Genomic DNA, 14,736 nt, shown 5'->3' with positions numbered 1-14,736 from the left:
AGTAGAACTGTCTCATAAGGTTTCCAAGACTGTAATCTTTACAGAAATAAACTGCCACATCTTCCTCCTGTGGGCGGCTGGTGGGTTCAAATTGCTGACATTTTGGTTAGCAGCCAAGCACTTAACTACTGTGCCATCAGGGCTCCTTTTCTAATGAAAACAACATTTACAACTAAACTAGTGAATAAAAAAATTTATCTATAGGTAAGTGTTTCAGTATCAAAAATCAAATCACATAGTTAGCAACTGCTTTTCTGGTAGGACTGAACCTATATATGTTCTCTAACTAATCAACCATTCCAACTGAAAAAGAAAAACTTCTGTGAACTAAATTAAAATCAGAGACCTTATCACTAGACCTAGGTTCATTTAATTTAAGCCCATTATTAAACCTCCCACTTTTCAAAAATGTATAACTTGAGGGAAACCTCATTAAACTCCATGGAAAGGCAAAAGAGAGTTTGCCTTCAGAGACAACCATAAATGCAACCGTGAGAAATGTGTGTGATGGAGTCTAAATTACAAGGTGATATTAAAGTGAGATGAGAACTCAAAGGGGAATGCCTTTCTGTCGCATATTTAATCTCTTTGTCAAAATCCTTTGTGCAGGTATACTAAATGGCAGTGACTAGAATAAACTTGGAAAGAGCAAACTGTAACAGCTTCAAAACACACAATAGCAAAAAATATTATATTTGAAATACGAAAAATGAAAACACTCTAGAAAATGTTTTTTGTTAAGTCTGTTTACGTTATAAAAAGTTCGTATTGTCATGGAGATTTAATCATATCTCTAACTTGTTCAAGTCCTGTAATAGATACTGTAGGTAGTTCTCAACTCTCTTTTCTACATTATACACACAGGTACTGGATAAAAGACTGTTCTAGCTTAATAAATAAAGACTCTCTTCTGGCTTTTCATTATTATTTCTTTCTTCTCTTTTTCTTAACTCAATTTATATTTTTTATTTTATATTAATTCAGATTAGAATGGATTTTTTTTCGGGGAAATGTTGCTCAATTTACTGAGTGCATTTTCTTTGGAACATGTAAGATAGCAACTTTGCAAAGGTTTTAAAGATTGTATTTTGTCTAAGACGTTTCTGTAGAGAAATTAATTTGGGAGAAGTGAAGTTAAACAAATATTTCTCACAGCCTTTATTATCCTCAAAAGGGTACTTCTAACATTTCTCCCAATTTTTTAAACTGCAGCAATCTCATTCCTGGGAAATGTACCATGAAACAAGTATTATTTGGAACAGTGTTTGGGAAGAATCACTCTAAGAAAATGGATCACTATGTGATACAAAGATAGCTTTGAATTTCCAGAGTTTTCTCTTATTAAAGTTATTTATATAATGCATTTAAATAGACATGATACATTCCATATTATCTAAAACTTGGCTATCTAGTTTTGTTTTGTTTTGTTTGTTTTTTACTGTCCTGATTAACCTTTCCATTCATAGTCTACTTTCATCCATTGGCTGTGCTTTCACTGAAAAAAGATGGAAAACAGTTGATTTCCTGGAACTTCAATTTACTGGTTAGGAGCTCTGATCAAACAAACAATGGGATGTGAGAGTGATACTTGTGATCAAAATTATGTTTTCAGATTTACTCCTGTGTAATCCCGTGTGTGTGTATATTTATGTATATATAACTCAGGTTCATTCTTATTAAATATGACAGACAATTGTCTTTATAGGTAGATTTTTAAAAATTCATAAATGTGGGGCTTTGGAACAGAAGTACTGTGAAAGTACCATCAGTAATGGGAAGTGAAGTGTTTCTTCCTCCCCAATTAACACATCTGCCTATGTTCTTGACCACTCTGATTCATTAAATCAGTGAGGATATAAAAAATTTTAATAGTTTTATTTCTCAATTAAGATGAAATAAAAAGGCAATGAAAACTCTTTTCCACGAATTGGTTTCCTCACTCTTCAAAAGTCAGTCAGGATAGTAAATACCTGAAGATGGGGTCTACGCTATTTGTAAACCAAACACAGTTTTATTCTTGAGGGAGTCTTACTAATTATTACCTGCTCTCTGACTAATGTAGTACAAACATTCATATCTAGTCTAGCTGATTCTACAAATTCTAGACAAAAACAGTAATACTAGACTGTATGAACTATTAGGACAAACATCACCTTCCTTATAATTATGCCTTCTAATTATTATCAGCAGTGTTTCAATCACAGTTGCCAGACCATTATATGTGCTCAAGTAACAGTCATGTGATGAATTAATGAAGGGGTCAATGAATAAAATAAATACAAGAGATTTACATCTAGTTGAATCAAATTGATGGCTAACTGGGCCAGGTACTATGTTGAAGCAGAAATGCTCTTTATAACATGATTGAGTACAAATATCAGTGAGAAGTTTGTGATTGTAAGCACTACTGTATTTGGATTATCCAGCAGTAAGCAAATGCTGCTTTCTAGTTTAGCTTCGGATGGAATCAGCCACCTAAGTTCTCCCATCTGCACTCTTTCTCTATATTAAATGCGTTTCAGAAACTCACCACATTTATCAGAGGAGGGCTCAGAGTTCTGGCTCCAAAAAAGCTCAGTGGCCAACCTATATTTTATGAAGGATTCATCATGATTCAGAGAGCAACAAAACATGTTTTTCTTCATGGGTTATCTGAAGCCTTTGCCCATGCACAACATACAGGAAGGAGATCAGCATTCATGGGAAGCTGTGGGTCCAGAGTACCTGTGTGAACAGTGTGCTCTCAGGAGGTGATGCAGCCAGGAGCAGGGTAAACCCAAGTTCCCTCTGCACAATCAAGAGAAGATAACTCCAATTTCATAAAAAACCTAGTGGACCTGCAAACAGATATCATAACTAATGCTGGTGCTTCATTTTTTTATTCCTCCAGTTTATTTCCCCTTTCCTCACACTTCACACTTTTGCTCACACTATCAAGTGGGTATTCCATTTGGGAGTTATATGCAAATAACTCGCTCTGCTTTCCACTCCTGTTGATGAGAGAGTTATCACTAGACCAGAAACAGGAGAGAGAGTGGGAAAAAAGGAGGGAGTAAGGGAGGGAAAGAGACAGACTCATGGACCTCAATTAAAACCCATAGTGCCCATGCCACATCTTCAGAAGCCTGTCCCTCTGCTGTTACCCGATGATACAGGACTTCGATTTCCTCTGTATTGTCAAAAGACAGCAGCAAAACCTCTGAAACCAAAATCACCAGTTTGTTTTTGGAGTTGGAAAATTGCTATTTTAAGTTTCCCTCTGAGAAGTTTCTGGGTAAAGGAAATTGCATGATTGCTGAACTCATTTTCAAGTTATTTAAGCATGCCAAGTTAGAGAGAAACTTGGGGGAGTTCAGCACTTCAAGATGCAGGAAGATCCAATCACTTTTTCTACCGCTGCAGTAAAGGAGCCATGTACACTATTGGGCTGCAAATACCTAACTGTGTACCAGCTCCTAGGAGTGCAACAAAATGAAATCCACATGGATGCATCTGGTGTTCAGGGGTAAGGATCTCAACAATTGAGATATAATGAGAAAAATTCACCGTCCTGCATTTTAAAAATCTAAACTTGCACAATGAGCCAAGCCCTGTGATACACTGGGTTTTATTTTTTCTTATTTTTGTTGAATATTTCATTTCTTACAATCATCCTATAGTAGTCAGTTGTTAAATGTCTGTACTTGGGAGGTAAGTCCAGTATACTTCAATCAATTTACATCTGCCATGTTCTCTGATTCTGTAAAGATAAAATGCTTGAGAAAAGTATAATTGGAAATACAGAGTCTTAGCTATTTGGAGAAGCAAGGGTTTTAGAGATTATCTCTCTAATCCTCTCATTTTTAATCAATGAGCTAGTAAAATAGTCCCAGTACCTCGAATGCAAGCAGACACTAAATGTTCTTATCCCTATAACTTTGGGAAAAGAACATGGCAAAATAGTCAAAATAATGCTAACTTTGAAGCGCTGAAATAGATTAAATGTGGTTAGATTAAGAGTGAATGTTTGTACGTGCATGTGTGTGTGAAAATATATACAAGAAAACATGGAGCCAATCAATAATTTTTGTATGTACATTTCATTGACAATGGGTAAATACTTCACACTGTGTCAGCAGTCTCGCTATTTTTGCCCATATTGTTTCACCACCATTAACTTAAACTCTGTCCCTTAAAGTTCTTACTTGTGCTTTAGAGTTACTGTTGTCATTTTGATCTCAGATAATTAATTACTGAAAAGGAGGCAATGCTCATGGAAGGTGAATGTTAGTTTTTGTCTCACATGTCTTTCTATTAAACTGTGAGCTCCATGAAGGAAGGTTATATACCTCTGATTATAATTGATACATAGTAGGTACACTGTAAACGTTGCATGAGGTAAGTGACACTGGCACATTGGCTTTCCAAGATCTCAAAGAGCTGGTAAAGGAGTCCCAGCACTTCTAATCCTAGCATACTCTAAATGTTTTTTATCCCCAGAACTTTTGGAATGGAACATAGAAAAATAGTCAAGTGCCAACATAAGCTATTTCCATTCTATAAGTTTGTGCTTTATAAACTAACTAGCCAACTAATTAAGTTGCAATATTTATTTGTGCAAATAGTAATTTACTTCTAAAGGAAATTCATAAGAAACGTATCCTGATAAACAGTTTTCCTAATACAACAGTCACATTTTAAAGTCCACACTGTAGACCATTATTTGCTCTTTCCTTGCGTGTACGTTCTTATAAAGAAATTCTAGCACAAGAAAAACTATCTCATCATGACCTATTATTACCTGAAATCTAGTATCTAAAGGTCAAGTCATTCCTCTGAAACAAAATTTTATGCTTATAGTTAGCTTGCAGAAGGAAATCTAGTCTGTCCTGCAACGGCCCCTTAATAAATGTGCTCCACTGTGCTGGGTTTTCAAGAACAATATAGTAAGAAAATTTCTTTCTCTCGCTCTCTCTTCTTTTTAATCTTAATGCATAAGGACCTCTCTGTTTGAATAACCCTAAAAACATGATATCTGGAGCCAATTGGCTTATATAACCCTAACCCATACAAAAACGAAACCCATTGCCATCATACCGACCCTATAGGACAGAGTAGAACTGCCCCATAGGGTTTCCGAGGAGAGGCTGGTGGATTCAAACTGGTGACTTTTTGGTTAGCAGCTGAGATCTTAACCACTGCGTCACAAGTATCTATAAATGGTCATTGTAAACCTTATAAGGACCTCTTGGGAATCCCTGGGTGGTATAAATGGTTAATGCACTTGGCAGGTAACCAAAAGGCTGGAGGTGCAAATCCACCCAGAGACACATCAGAAGAAAGGTCTAGTGATCTACTTCAGGAAAATAAGCCATTGAAAACCCTATGGAATGCAGTTCTACTCTAACACACACGGGGTCACCATGAGTTGGCATCAACTCGATGGCAACTGGTTAAGGACATCTGTTCTACATATAGAAAGCCTAGCCAGATTTTTGCAAAAATATTAGCACCATCAAGTTTCACTTTAACTGCCAATAAAATGATTATTTATATTCCATAATTGCAAATATTATATAGAAAATATTTTCCAAAACAAGAGACTTTGTTTCTTCCATCTTAAAGAAAAATGTGAAGTAAATGAATGACATTAAAGCCATTATGAAGTTTTTAGTCTAAAAGAATACAATACTTATTTAACCACAGTGTTTCTTTTTAAATCATTTTGTTCCTTGAAATGGTAATAATCCAGGGTAAATATTAATATATTTGAGACATTTTCCTTTATTCCAAAGAAAAGAAGAATATCAGCATAGAATATTGGTTTTGCCTTTCTCTGCATCAACATATTGGGAATGAAAAAGTACATTGTTGATCATCCAGTTTCTTGATTCCTGGTAACAATTCAAGAATAATAATTTATAATTCTTTAAAAACTAACAAATACGATCACAGAGGAAGGAAGAGAGAGGGACAGAGAGATTTTCCCATGCCTGGGCCTGCCATATTCACTCTGAAAAACTAATGAACGAGTTCAATATTCTATCAGTGTACTGTTCCAGAGATAACCAACAAGAGGATAGAAGCAGGAAGGTTTCTATTTGGTGTCTGGAAGCACTGCATATTTCAGAACAGTATACACTGTGATATTTGTGCACACCTATATATGAAACAATTTAAAAAATCAATTTTCTAACCCAGGAATTCACTTTTCAGAAAAATGATAAATCATATGCAAATACAGTAGCATCCAGTGTCATTCAAGAATGCTTTATTCACAGTTCATAAGATAACATCTATCCTTTGCTAGAATATACTTTTAAAGGATGCGAGCACACACACAATTGCTTATGTTTCAGTTTCTATGTCCTGTCTAATAAAAATGAGTGATTAAAACAATAGAAAGTACAGTAAGTTTTCCAAATTTCATTCATTAACAACATACAGTAATTGTGAAAATACACTTGGCTTTGATCTGGCAATCTCTTAATTTGATAGCACATAAGTAAAATATTTAACATTGTTACAAATGAAAATTTGTCTTTTTTAGGGTGGTGTTTATTATCTTTTATTTTATTCATTTTTTCTTCCTAAGTTCACTTATTTTTCATGCTTCTAATTTTCAATTTGTTTCACTAGTTTCTATGCAATACAGTGTCTACAAATATAACAACGTTAGTAGACGTGTCACTAGCTCCAAATGATAAATTTTTCCACAGACACAAAGCTGATCAAGTCACAAAGTGTGTCTCTATTGTAGATTTTTGCATCTGCAAGGAACTGTACATGGAGGGATGTAACAATTACTGACACCAGGTTAGGTCTAATGCATATATTACTACTGTTTATGATATATCAGTATGGTAGGTATTAACATTCACACTATATGAATGTGCAAACTGAAGTTTGGTGAGGTTGAACACTTTTCTAAGCCTATATGCAATTACTAAAAGAAGAATTTAAGATTAAAATCCAAGATGTGACTTTCTTAAAACCTGTATAATTTATCTGATAACTCCCCGATCTTAAAAGTCATTTAGGCCAATTCCCTCACTTGAGAAGTAAGTAAACTGAGGCTCAGGAACAATAAAACGATTTCCCCAATTGCATACAAGCAGGTGATGACAGGGTCAAGGCCAGAGCAGTCCTTTTTTGTTCTACCCTACTATATCGCTTTGGTTTATTTTCAACCGTGCTTGAAAAATGAGATGCTTCTAGCAAACTGATTTCTGGCATTAGGCTCCTTATCTTCTACTATTCCTTGGCTAAATTAAGGTCTTTTGAAAGTTATACCAAATTTTCGAGCCAGAAAAACCTTAATCACTGTGTAACATTGCTTCATAAATATAATCTTATTGGACCTCGAGAATGACCTTTAATGTCTATATTTCTAAGGGAAAATATAGAGAATGATGAAATACTCAATTCTAATTATATTGTCATTGTTAAGTGTCCTTCAGTTGGTTCCAACTCATAGTGACCCTGCGTATAACAGAATGGAACACTGCCCAGTCCTGTGGCATCCTCACTATCCTTGTTATGCTTGAGGCTGTTGTTGTAGCCACTGTGTCAATCCATCCATTGAGGGTCTTCCTCTTTTGCACTGACCCTCTACTTTATGAAGCATGATGTCCTTCTCCAGAGACAGATTCCTCCTGATAACATGTCCAAAGTACATGAGATGGAGTCTCAACATTCTTGCTTCTAAGGATCATTCTGGTTGTACTTCTTCCAAGACAGATTTGGTTGTTCTTCTGGCAGTCTGTAGTATATTCAATATTCTTGGCCAACACCATAATTTAAAGGCATCAATTCTTCCTTATTCCTTGTCTAGCTTTCTCATGCGTATGAGGAGACTGAAAATACCATGGCTTGGATTAGGCACACCTTACTCCTCAAAGTGACATCTTTGCCTTTTAATACTTGAAAGAGGTCTTTTGCTGCAGATTTGCCCAAAGCAATATGCCATTTGATTTCTTGGCTGTTGCTTCCATGGGTGTTGATTGTGGATCCAAGTAAAATGAAATCTTGACAACTTTGATATTTTCTCCATTTATCTTGATGTTGCTTATTGGTCTGGTTGTAAGGATTTTTGTTTTCTTTACATTGAGGTGTAATCCATACAGAAGGCTGTAGTATTTGATCTTCCTCAGTAAGTGCTTCAAGTCTTCTTTGGTTTCAGCAAACAAGGCTGTGATATCTGCATACTGTAGATTCTTAATGAGTTTTCCTCCAGTCCTGATGTTGCATTCTTCTTCATATAGTCCAGTTTCTTGGATTATTTTCTCAGCATACAGATTGAATAAATATGGTGAAAAAATACAACCCCGACACACATCTTTTCTGATTTTAAACCATGCAGAATCCCCTTGTTCTGTTTGAACGATTGCCTCTTGGTCTATGTACAGGTTCCTCATGAGTACAATTAAGTGTTCCAGAATTCTCATTCTTCATAATGTTATAGAGAATTTGTAATGATCCACATAGTTGAACGCACTTGCATAGTCAATAAAACACAGGTAAACATCTTTCCGGTATTCTTTGCTTTCAGCCAAGATCCATCTGACATCAGCAATGATATCCCTCTTTCCATGTCCTTTTCTGAATCCAGTTTGAATTTCTGGCAGTTCCCTATCAATGTACTGCTGCAACCGTTTTTGAATTATCTTCAGCAAAATTTTACTTGTATGTTGTATTAATGATATTTTTAATAATTTCTGCATTCTGTTGGATCACCTTTCTTTGGAATGGGCACAAATGTGAATCTCTTTCAGTCGCTTGGCCAGGTAGCTGTCTTCCCAATTTCTTGGCATAGACTAGAAAGTGAGTGCTTCAATCATTGTATCCGTTTGTTGAAACATCTCAGTTGGTATCCCATCAGTTCCTGGAGCCTTGTTTTTCTCCAATGCCTTCAGTGCAGCTTGGACTTCTTCCTTCAATACCATCGTTTCTTAGTCACATGCTACCTCCGGAAATGGTTGAATGTCGACTCTTTTTGGTACAGTGACTCTGTATTTCTTCCATCTTCTTTTGATGCAGTCTGTGTCATTCAATATTTTGCCCATAGAATTCTTGAGTATTTCAACCCAAGTCTTGAATTTTTCTTCAGTTCCTTCAGAGAAATGCTGAGCGTGTTCTTCTCTTATGGTTTTCTATCTCCGGCTTTTGCACATTTCATTATAATATTTTACTTTGTCTTCTCAGGCCGCCCTTTGAAATCGTCTGTTCAGCCCTTTTAGTTCATCAGTTCTTCCACTTCTTTTAGCTACTCTACATTCGAGAGCAAGTTTCAGGGTCTCTTCTCACATATATTTTGGTATTTTTTTTTCTTTCCTGTCTTTTTAATGGCCTTTTGCTTTCTTTATGTATGATGTCCTTGATGTCATCCCACAACTCGTCCTGTCATTAGTGTTCAGTGTGTCAAATCTGTTCTTCAGATGGTCTCTAAATTCAGGTGGGATAGACTCAAGGTCATACTTTGGCTCTCGTGGACTTCTTTTAATTTTCCTCAGCTTTAACTTGAACTTGCATATGAGCAGTTGATGGTTTATTCCACATTCAGCCCCTGGTCCTATTCTGACTGATGATAATGAGTTTTTCCATCGTCTCTTTCCATAGATGTAGCCAGTATGCTTACTGCGTATTCCATCCATCGAGATCCATATGTATAGTCGCCATTTATGTTTTTGAAATAAAAGTGTTATTCTAATTTTACTGACAGGAAACAATGTCTTTCTTTTTCCCACCTCTTTTATTGTTTTATTCATTCCTATGTTCAATTGCCCTCTCTAGGCTTTGGTAGAGTTATGTACTGGTGAATGTATGTAAAATAGACCTCTTTGTGCACTGATGGAATATCCTTCAACCTTTACAACATTTTAAAATCAAGTGTATTAGAAGTAAGCAAATCCTTCATTTAATTTACCCAAATCTGGTGCAAGAGGATATGGGATTGGTGGGAACTCACTGTGCTGGTCTGGAACATTTCTTCACATTGAGGCTGCTATCCTGTACCCAACATCATGGATGAGACAGTGGAAATTGTGCATGACTAGGTAATGAAGTAGTGAACGTTTGGCTGACTTACCCTCGAATTAACCACTTCCAGGGAGATGTTCTGTGGTGGGGCACTTGGCACTAAAAAGAATAAAACAATTTGGGATGGTTACTGCCAAAGTCATGGAAGAGAAACTCCAACCCTTTTTTGAAAAGAAATAGCGTGTCTTTTCTCGAAGTTTATAATTTAATAATAATCATGTATGTTACTTCAGGTGGCATTTCAAAATTTTCTTGAAGAAGTGAAAAATAGCTACATCTGGTTTTTTGTTTTTTTGTTTTTGTCACTTAGTAGCCAGTTGCCCATCTGGGGAGACTCCAAAACAGGCAAGAGAGCCCCTGACATGATACCAAATATTGCCATTTAATTACAGCTTTCTTGTGATAACCTGCACAGAGAAACCAATAAAAACACAAAGGAGATTTCCTAGAGTGATTTTAAAGCCTTAAGATATTCGTGCATTTAAGGATCTGCCTGGTTTTATGTTGTAATACGTCATTCTAACGGTCACTCATGTTGCTTAATCCCTTCAATGCAATCTTTATTATCTCTTAAAAAGCAAAAAGGAAAAATACTTGGAAATATATCCCAGTTTTCAGGTATACGTAATTAAACCTTTGTGTCATAGATGAAAGCAGGTTACAAAATAGTATTTGCTGAGTCAATTCTATTAACAAAGGAGTAGGTTTTTTCGCCCCCCTCCTTTGTGGATTTAGGTATTTCCTATATCTTACCTACATTCTGATTACTCTACTTCTTCATGGCAGAAGGAAGAACATATATGACTCTCTTTTGAGCACTTGTAATGAATCTTTTACTATATAAAAAAAGTGAATATTCTATCATGTGAGTTATTTACAGACAACTATTCACTGAATGGCTATTATGTGCCAGGGATTATTAGAAATGTCTGGAATGAATCATAAACAAAATAGTTTCCTGCCCCACAATTAGAATAGGAGCAGCATTCAATAAAGACTGAACACATATTAATCTATCAAATGAGTAGCCCCTGTACTTTCCAGGATACATTGTTGAATTTAATAGAAAAGAAATGCTCGCAGGCATTTCCAAGAATTTAAGGGTCATTTTTTTTTATGTTTTCCCTTATTTTCCTCATACTTAGACCATATGCTTATTTTCCTAGGATACTTATATTTACCCCATATTTATCTATGCCCTACTCTGATTTTACTTTCTGAAAAATAGTCACCATGAAGATATGGTATATGTCTGACTCATTTTTATATTTTCAAACTGATAGTCACTTACTATTTACTGACTGAATGGTTGAACGAATAAATTAATACTTACTTAAATATTAGTTCCTAGGCCTTTCTGTGGCTGTTAAGCAAAATGTTGGCAGTTTGAATCCACCAGCCACTCCTGGGAAACCCTGTGGGATAGCTCTACTCTGTCCTACAGGGTCGCTATGAGTCAGAATCGACTCGACGACAACGGGTTTGGTTTGTTTTTGGACCTTTCTGGATGTGATTAGAATGACAATCATTTATTTTGTTTTGATGTTGGACTTCTTGTCTTAGTGCTTGATAATGGTTGTGGCTAATGTAGCTTTGGATCAAATGGTCATATGACATTTCCTTTTCATAAATTACATCAACAGTCTTGTTTTAAAAATTTCATAATTTAGGAAATAGACTAGTATTTAATTTTTTAGTGCATATTATGATTTTCTTATTAAATTCAAAATGCAGTCTCCATGAGAACAGAGATTTTTTTGCCTCATTAGGTGCTATATCCTCAATATCTAGAAGAGTGTCTGGCACATGGTACAGACTCAGTAATATTTGCTGACTGAATGAATGAATACAAAGATTAGAAGACATAATAAAGTTTTGGTCACAAGTTATTTTTTGTTGTAATTTTATTTTTGTAATTGAGGCATACTATGAAGTGCCCAAATCTTAAGAATGTAACTTGATGAAGGTATGTGTGTGTGTATGTTTGTGTGTATTCCTAGTTCACTTCCACTTAGATCAAAATATAGAACATTTTTGTTATTCTGGAAAGCTCACTTGTGTCTCTTCCTAGTTAGTACCCGAAGCAACCACTCTTCTAACGACTCTAACACCATAGATTAGTTTAGCTTGTTCTTGAGCTTTCTACTGTATTACTCAATATTTATCCGTTTCACTGTTGAATGGCTTTTGGATCATTTCCAGCTTGGGGCTGTGTGAATAAATCTGCTAAGAACATACTTCTGCATGTCTTTGGTGGACAACTGCATTCATTTCCCTTCACTATATACCTGGTCAGTTTTCCAAAATGGCTGTACCCATTTACACTCCCATTAACAATGTAGGAATGTTCTGGGCACCATATTTTGGCCAGCATTTGATATTTTCCATACTTTAAATTTTAGTTATTTAGTAGGTGTGTAATGGAACCTCAGTATGGTTTCGATCTGTTTTCCCTGATGACTAGTCATGTTGAAAATCTTTTCACATGATTGCTGGTATTTGGATATCCTTTTTAGGGATGTTATTAAAGAATGATTTTGTTAACAGATCAGTTTCTCCAAAACCCATCTACAAAAATTTTTATTCTTTTCCATCTCATACTCCATATTCATGTTACTATTATTAAAACATCAATTTTCTCTAGAGCTAAAATGAATTAGAAGGGCTGTCCTGCATCTGGCAGTCTTTCCTATCTTCTCAACTCTACAAATGCTATGTTATGAAATGAGTCTTCCTGAACTACCTTTTCACAGACCATTGGATGTTCCAGTCCAGTCTCTAGGAAAGGGAAGATGACAGAGTCTTTAATAAAATAATCTATAAATTCCCTTTCTTTGAAAGAGGAAAGAGATTAGCTGGAAATAACCACAATATATGTGATCTGAAGCACTAAATCAACCAATAACCTTACAATAAGGCAGAATTGGACATGGACCATATTCATAATATTCTATAAAGCACTGAAAATTAAAACAAGTACACACTGAAAATAATATTATGCTGTAGATCATATAATTTCAAAACTTTTGGGAAAAAAATCCTTTAAAAGCAAGGTTTGGAATTGATGTCTTATTATTATTGATTAAGATAATAAATCCTTAAACATGGAAAAATCTAGTTTATACTTAACAAATTATTGTAATACTTACATGCTGTCATGGATTGAATTATGGTCTCCAAAAACTTTGTGTATCAATTTGGCTGGGCTATGATTCCCAGTATTGTGTGGTTGTCCTCCATTTTGTGATTGTAATTTTATGTTAAAGAGGATTAGGGTGGGATTATATAACACCATTACTAAGGTCATATCCCTAATCCAATGTAAAGGGAGTTTCCCTAGCATGTGGCCTGCATCACCTTTTATCTTACAAGAGATAAAAGGAAAGGGAAGCAAGCAGAGAATGGGGGAACTCATACCACCAAGAAAGCAGTACCAGGAGCAGAGTGTGTCCTTTGGACTTGGGGTTCCTGGGCAGAGAAGTTCCTAGTCCAGGGGAAGATTGATGACAAGGGCCTTCCTCCAGAGCCGACAGAGAGAGAAAGACTTCACCACAGCTGACGCCCTGAAATTAGACTTCTAGCCTGCTAGACTATGAGAAAATAAATTTCTCTTTGTGAAAGCCATCCACTTGCGGTATTTCTGTTATAGCAGCACTAGATGACTAAGACACATGCCATATCATATTTTGATAATCATATCACACACACTTTTAGCCAACTAAATAATATCAAAACAAAATTTCCATAATACTAACCTAATTTATGATAGGTGATTGAATTTTGAAGGAAAAAAGAAGATAAATTAGATTTATAATGTTTTATTCTAGGTACTGTCATTAGTGTTCAACGTGTCAAATCTATTCTTGAGATGGTCTCTAAATTCAGGTGGGATATACTCAGGGACATACTTTGCATCTCATAGACTTGTTCTAATTTTCTTCAGTTTCAAGTTGAACTTGCCTATGAGCAACTGATGGTCTGTTCTACAGTCGGCCCCTGGCCTTGTTCTGACTGATGGTATTGAGCTTTTCTATCGTCTCTTTCCACTGATGTAGTTGATTTGATTCCTTTGTATTCAATCTGGCAAGGTTCACATGTAGAGTCTCAAGAATAGATTTGACATGTTGAACACTAATGATCGAAGACCAGACGAGTTGTGGAATGACATCAAGGACATGATAGATGAAGAAGGCAAGAGGTCATTAAAAAGACAGGAAAGAAAAGACCAAAATGGATGTCAGAAGAAACTCTGAAACTTGCTCTTGAACGTCAAGTAGCTAAAGCAAAAGGAAGAAATGATGAAGTACAAGAACTGAACAGAAGATTTCAAATGGCAGCTCAAGAAGGCAAAGAAAATTATTATAATGACATGTGCAAAGAGCTGGAGATAGAAAATCAAAAGGGAAGAACGCGCTAGGCATTTCTCCAGATGAAAGAACTGAAGAAAAAATTCAAGCCTCGAGTTGCAATGGTGAAGGATTCTATGGGGAAAATATTAAACAACACAGGAAACATCAAAAGAAGATGGAAGGAATACACAGAATCATCATACCAAAAAGAATTGGTCGACATTCAACCATTTCAGGAGGTAGCATATGATCAGGAACCAATGGTACTGAAGGAAGAAGTCCAAGCTGCACTGAAGGCATTGGAGAAAAACAAGGCTCTGGGAATTGATGGAATACCAGTTGAGGTGTTTCTACAAACAAAGGCAGCGCT

General features: G+C 35.7%; 1 protein-coding gene across 1 annotated transcript in view; it reads right to left on the bottom strand.

Annotated features, from left to right (window-relative positions):
- Positions 1–14,736, bottom strand: part of DCC (DCC netrin 1 receptor) — a 608,075-nt gene that overhangs the window by 215,023 nt on the left and 378,316 nt on the right. Inside the window, exon 10 of the mRNA XM_004379240.2 lies at positions 10,067–10,116. Within this exon, the coding sequence (XP_004379297.1) occupies positions 10,067–10,116 (50 nt within the window). The remainder of the gene's footprint in view (positions 1–10,066; positions 10,117–14,736) is intronic.

Source organism: Trichechus manatus, unplaced genomic scaffold, assembly GCF_000243295.1.
Source record: "Trichechus manatus latirostris isolate Lorelei unplaced genomic scaffold, TriManLat1.0 scaffold00063, whole genome shotgun sequence".
NCBI lineage: Eukaryota > Metazoa > Chordata > Mammalia > Sirenia > Trichechidae > Trichechus > Trichechus manatus.
Note: the sequence above shows the minus strand (reverse complement) of the source record. Positions and strands in the feature narration are given on the sequence as shown.